This window comes from Quercus robur, chromosome 8 (assembly GCF_932294415.1).
Source record: "Quercus robur chromosome 8, dhQueRobu3.1, whole genome shotgun sequence".
In the NCBI taxonomy this organism is placed as follows: Eukaryota; Viridiplantae; Streptophyta; class Magnoliopsida; order Fagales; family Fagaceae; genus Quercus; species Quercus robur.
In genome coordinates this window covers 32,425,742-32,431,654 of record NC_065541.1, presented here as the reverse complement: position 1 = coordinate 32,431,654, position 5,913 = coordinate 32,425,742, and the positions used below count along the sequence as shown (strand labels likewise).

Sequence of the window (5,913 nt, the reverse complement as noted above, 5' to 3'; positions counted from 1 at the left end):
AGGCTGTCGTTTTCGCGAGTGTCTCGTGGGTAAGGCCTTCTCACGAGATAGTTGTGAAACTTTTTGCCTGGAGGTTTTTTTTAAGTGTGACTTGCTTACCCTTCACCCATGCTATATATACCCTTATTACCCACAAATGTAAAGGAGACCATTCAGAGAGAAAAACCCTAGATAGGTTTTCTATAACACACACCCATCATTTTAGGAGAGAGCTACTCATCCTTAGTGAGAAATTATTGTAGCCTCTTCTCTTTCCCTCTCCCATTATCATACCTTGAAAGGAGATTTGTACCCAAACACAATTCACACCTTTTCAATGTAGTGAGTATTTTTGGTGTTGCTGGGAAGCATTGGAAGATGCCAAGGATGGCGGATGCAACATGGAGCTTGTTGCAGGATCTGGAGAGTTAGACAAGACACGGTTCCGAGAAGCCTTGTTGGAGTAGGAGCTTGGATGGCTTAGGTACAGTGGGTAGATTAGGCTTAGAGGGTCTCTTGCTAACCCATGTATCCCAACTGATTGTTTAGTGAATCGATTACCGCTTGGAGGGCGACAGAGAGTTTTTTCGCCGAGTTCTTTAGTTTCCTCTTCGATAATACATCGGCGTGTTATCTTGTGTTTGCATCTCTCTTTCCTTACTCTTGTGCTTTACTTTTAATGTTTGTTGTTCATGTTTATGCACTAAAGTAGTATCGGTTTATTGCGCTTTATTTACTCTTGTTTCCGCACTTAGATAAGTTAGAGTAAAAGCAATCTAGCCGTAATTTTAATTGGGGGTCTAAACAGCTCTTGTGTTATTAACACATTTTCAAGGTTTCAGTAATATAGGTGTTTTGGCTAACATTCTTCATTGTAGGGTGGGTAGCCTACCTATGAAATATTTGGGAATGCCTTTGGGCACCTTGTACAAGATTGCATCCATTTGGAATCCTATTTTGGAGAAGATGGAGAAGAAGCTGTCTGGTTGGAAGTGTATATATTAGTCTAAGGGTGGTAGACTTACACTCTTGAAGTGTACCCTTTCTAGTCTTCCTACATACTACCTATCCTTATTTACCATCCCTGTAGTTGTGGCTGACAAATTGGAGCGTATATAGAGGAATTTTTTGTGGGGGTCTTCGGAGGAATGTTATAAACATTCTTTGGTGGCTTGGGAGAAGGTGTGTTTACCTCTAGAAATGGGTGGTTTGGGGGTTAGGAAGTTAGTTCAGTTCAACCAAGTCCTTTTAGGGAAATGGTTATGGAGGTTTGGCCAAGAAGGAACTCATCTTTGGCGGAGGGTTATGGCCACCAAATATGGAGAGGGTCAAGGGGGGTGGAATACTAAAGAATGCAAAAGGGCCCACGGGTATGGTCTTTGGTGTGGTATTAATGACGGTTGGGAGAGGTTCTCCAAACATTTGGCTCTTGTGGTGGGTGATGGCTCCCGCATTATTTTTTGGCATGATAGGTGGGTCGGGGATACCTCACTTAAAATGCTCTATCCTCAATTATATGCGTGCTCAACTGACAAGGAAGCCTGCATTTCTGATTTGTTGGGTCATCAGGAGGATGGGAGTAATAGATTTTGGAACTTGAGATTTTACAAGAATTTTCATGAAAGGGAATTAGAAGCTGCTATCTCTTTCCTAGATTTCATTCAGTCTCGAATTCGAAGAGGCATTGGGCGTGATAGTCCCCATTGGTGTCTTAATGGGAATTGTAATTTGATATTCGGTCTTTTTATAATAAGATCAAGGGTACATCTTTCTCTAGCTTCCCTTGGAAGGGGATTTGGAAAGTCAAGGTTCCTAAAAGGGTGGCTTTCTTCTTGTGGATCGCAACCCATGGTCGGATTCTTACCTTGGATAATAGGTGCTATATGTGCTGTTGTTCTGCGGAATCTATGGATCATCTTCTCATTTACTGTCCTGTAGCTTATTCTTTGTGGGTGCAAATGTTACAAGTTTTTGGGATTCAATGGGTCATGCCAGGTTCAGTGGAGAGTTTGGTGTTTTGTTGGAGTAATTGGTTGGGGAAATTTTCTTTGGACATATGGAATATAATTCCCAGCTGTTTGATGTAGGTTGTTTGGATGGAAAGAAACCGGCACTCTTTTGAGGCTATAGAGAAATCGCTTGATCAGTTACGAGCTCTCAGCCAAAGTACTCTTTTTGAATAGGCAAGGTGCTGGGGTTCTTCAAACTGTTCTTCTACTCTAGAGTTTCTTACTTCCCTTAGAAGTGCCCCCTAAGTTGCTTTTCTTATTTCTGTTGTTTTTGTTTATTGCTTTTTGTGTTCACCATCAAGAACACCTTGAATTTGCGATTTTCATTTTTTCTTCATGATTAATATAATTCTTATTACTAATAAAAAAAATTATGATTTTCAATATAATCAAATGACCAACGGTTTTGCCATGTGAGGAGTCAATGGAAAAAGCTTTTGAAAAATTTCAGTTTGGCACGTTTGTATTACAAAATTTATACTCTAAAGAAAAATAATTTACAAAAAATATTAAAAAAAAAAAAGAAACTTTTGAATAACAAATTAATTTTGACACCACTTTCTAAGCATTTTCTATCCCAAACAAATTTAAAATTAGAACCAAAAAGTGGATGACTTAGTTTAGTTTAGAAAATAGATATCATAGGCATTAATTTCAACGCACCCGTTTGAACCAAACGGAGGACCGAAAGGGCGAAAAATAAAGTCTCGAAGATGGGAAAAATCATGCGGAAACCTATATAAATTAATTCGAGGACCTCTTTCGCGCTTGGATTTTCCATCGCCCACGAAAATTGGATCCAGAGAAAGAGTTGGTACTTTCTTCAAGTAGAGGTGATTATCTACATTCTTGAGAAAACATTATCTCAATACTACATCTGAATCATACGATATTACTCGCAAAATTAACAAAAATAAACTTTGGAGTTTCATCCCATTTGGATATTAGCCAACTTCCAAGACTAATAACTTTATGCATAGTGCACCAAATATAGCATGAAGTCGGATCCTTTAGAAAGTACACTACAAGAGCTTTTCGATAACAGCAAGAACACAAAAAATGTAGTTCGATCGATAAGACTTTCAACCAAGTGTCCATAGTAGAAACCTCAAAAATGGGAAACTGGGTGCAGATATTGGGCTGGAAATTAATTGCTCCAAACATTGGAGCGCAGAACCAGGCCTACGTGTTTATATATATATATATATATATATAAGTTTTTTCAAAACTTAACAAGTAGTATTGTTGCTATTGTAGAATTGCACCATCTTTGTGCACCTTAGCATAGCATCGTAAAGAAGGAAGGATGACACACGTGGCTGGGAAGCTTAATAATAATAATAATAACAATAACCGGCATGCATATAAAAAATTTACAAGTATAGTAAAGATATAAGTCTAAAGTGCAAAGGTTAAAAGAAATATATATATATATAATAAATTGACAGGAAATGACTTACAGCTGAAGTTTTGAAATAATACAAAGAAATGTGAATCTAAAACCTTTTTACTATCACCGCAGCATCTTTGAGGGAGATGAAGCTTGGAGTGTAAGCAACAATTTGATACTCTGCTTTCATATTAGTGGTGATCTTTCTAAAACTTCCTTCCTTTGGATTGTAGGAAACGAGATCAGAATGATGCAATGTAAGAATTTCTTGACAATAAAAAAATTTTGACATCAGGATTTCTCCATTGTCCAAAAAGGCTATTGCCTTAGACGTCAGGTTAATGGGTAAGTTGATCACGTGCAGTCTAGTCCAAGATTCCGAGATACCATAGTCTCCCATCACCCATATTTCAAGAACTGAATTATTAAAAGGATGACATAAAAACAGTTGGTCCTTCACAACACCCATGCTCATCATCCTTCTCATTTTATGGGAGATTTTGCTGCATTTAGCAAATTGTGATGGTCTTGGGAACGGTTGGAATTGCTCATTATCAAGGTTAAAACAACATAGAGATGTCTCATCATCATTAACAACAAACCAATGAAGGGCTCCATTCAAAAATGTTCCATGCAATGCCGAATAATGAATAATGTTTGGAACCTCGCCAATGCTTCTCCATGAATCTGTACCAAGAGTATGTACCTCAGCCATGTATATATTATGACCATGCCCCTGCTGCTTAAAGAATCGAAGCAACTTGAATTCCATAGTCTTGGAACTGAACCCAAGAAAAACGTTAACACAAGAAAAGGTGTTTTCTCTAACTCGTGGAATGATAGTGTACTCACCCAAAATTGGATTGCAAACATAAAAAAGCTCCCGAAGAGAACTCCTGAAGAGAAGCAATCCCATACATGATGAACTAACAATCTTTAAGTAGTCATCAGTCTTAAACTTAATGGTTATTCTTGTGGGCCTGCTGCCTATGACAAGTCCTTGAAATTCGGATGCCCTTAACTCAACCATGTGTAAGTGAATGTTTGGCCAATAGGCTATTAACATTGGGTGCAGGTGCAGGGTATCTGAGATTAGAGTGAACCATTGTTTGCATACGGACTAGCACTTCACTATGCTCTTGAATGGAAGCCTTAATAGTATATCCAACACGATATGGTACGGAAGCTCCAATTCCAAAGGATGATGCCTAATTGATTGTCTTCTTTTTTCCATGACCAACCAACTTCTAAAAGGAAAGGAAACAAATAATAATCATAACCAATAAGAGAGAAATCATAGAAGTTTTTTTTTTTTTTTTGAGAATCAGAGAAATCATAGAAGTTACTTCAATGATGGATGGACAAAACTGGTCTGGTAATATTGAAGAGTCTAATTTTGGAAAAAACAACACTGGTCTGGTAATTAATATTTTGATCAAACAATGAATAACGATACTGATCGAGCATCATATGAATGAAGTTCCAAAATTTGTACGTAACTGATGGAGATACCGAGATAAATATTAACTTTAAATTTAATACTATCGGTTTGCTTTAGGAAAACAAAACTATAAAGAACAATATTTAAATTCAATTCTAAAAGATGATTTTTTCAACAAAAAGAGAGAGCGAGAGAGAGAGAGGCTAAATTAAAACCTTTGATGGCTATTGATTATGCACTGTTGTGGATTCCGGCCGGTGCTCAAAGGAGTGTGAATTGTGAACTTGGAGCCCTAAAATAAGAGCTTTTATAGTGCTTATATAAGTTACAAGCATCAATATAGAGTCCAATGGGCTTCCTTCTTTTAATTTCCAGTCTTAGTCCTTCAACTCCTATGTTTACGTGAGTGATTCTAGATTCTTCTACAATACCCACTCAAATCATAACCATTAGTTTACATCGACTTACAAGTAAAGACACAGAAAACAGGTCTTCCTAATATGGGTTGTAGGTTGAAACATATTTTTCCACTAATGCAAGAAATAATAGTAATATATATATATATATATATATATGATCATATTGCTTTTATAGTGCTTATATAAGTTACCCGTAGGCGTGAAATTTTCCTTCGAATTTATGATACAACTTATTTTTTCTATTTTACACGATTACTTTTACAAAACATTCACATCAAACTACCTATTATACACATTTTTTTTATTTAAATAATCATTTTAATTCATTTTTTATTACCCTCTTTTTAATTTTTTGTCCTTATCTCTTTATCTTTTTTATTTTCTCTCTATCTCTTTAATCTCTCAAACTCGATTCTGTCTCTCACACTCTCACAGATAGATTTCCTTCCTTATTACAATGACCGATCTCCTCCACAGGTAGTGATCTCCACCACAAGCACTGATCTACTCCACAAGCATTGATCCATTGGTCCAATCGACCCAGAAATGTTGATCTCCACCACTGATCCACTGATCCACTTCCATTGAAGCATAAATGGCATCTTCGCCGGCGACGTTGATCCATAAGCTATTGGTTGGTTTATCCATGTGGGTGTGTTTGTGTGTCTCTATGTT

General features: G+C 37.0%; 2 protein-coding genes across 2 annotated transcripts; one reads left to right on the top strand and one right to left on the bottom strand.

The window, feature by feature from the left end:
• The first annotated feature begins 1,179 nt into the window (after positions 1 to 1,179).
• LOC126696175 (uncharacterized) lies at positions 1,180 to 1,917 on the top strand. The gene has a single exon (XM_050392953.1). The coding sequence runs from the start codon at positions 1,180 to 1,182 to the stop codon at positions 1,915 to 1,917; it is 738 nt and encodes a 245-aa protein (XP_050248910.1).
• Positions 1,918 to 3,484: 1,567 nt separating this feature from the next.
• LOC126696174 (F-box protein At3g07870-like) lies at positions 3,485 to 4,408 on the bottom strand. Its single transcript, XM_050392952.1, has one exon. It carries the CDS (start codon positions 4,406 to 4,408, stop codon positions 3,485 to 3,487), a length of 924 nt encoding a protein of 307 aa, XP_050248909.1.
• Between the last annotated feature and the right edge of the window lie 1,505 nt (positions 4,409 to 5,913).

Excerpts from the sequence above, each read along its gene's own strand:
- LOC126696175 (XM_050392953.1), top strand. The coding sequence starts at position 1,180 with ATGGGTGGTTTGGGGGTTAGGAAGTTAGTTCAGTTCAACCAAGTCCTT.
- LOC126696174 (XM_050392952.1), bottom strand. The coding sequence starts at position 4,408 with ATGGTTGAGTTAAGGGCATCCGAATTTCAAGGACTTGTCATAGGCAGC.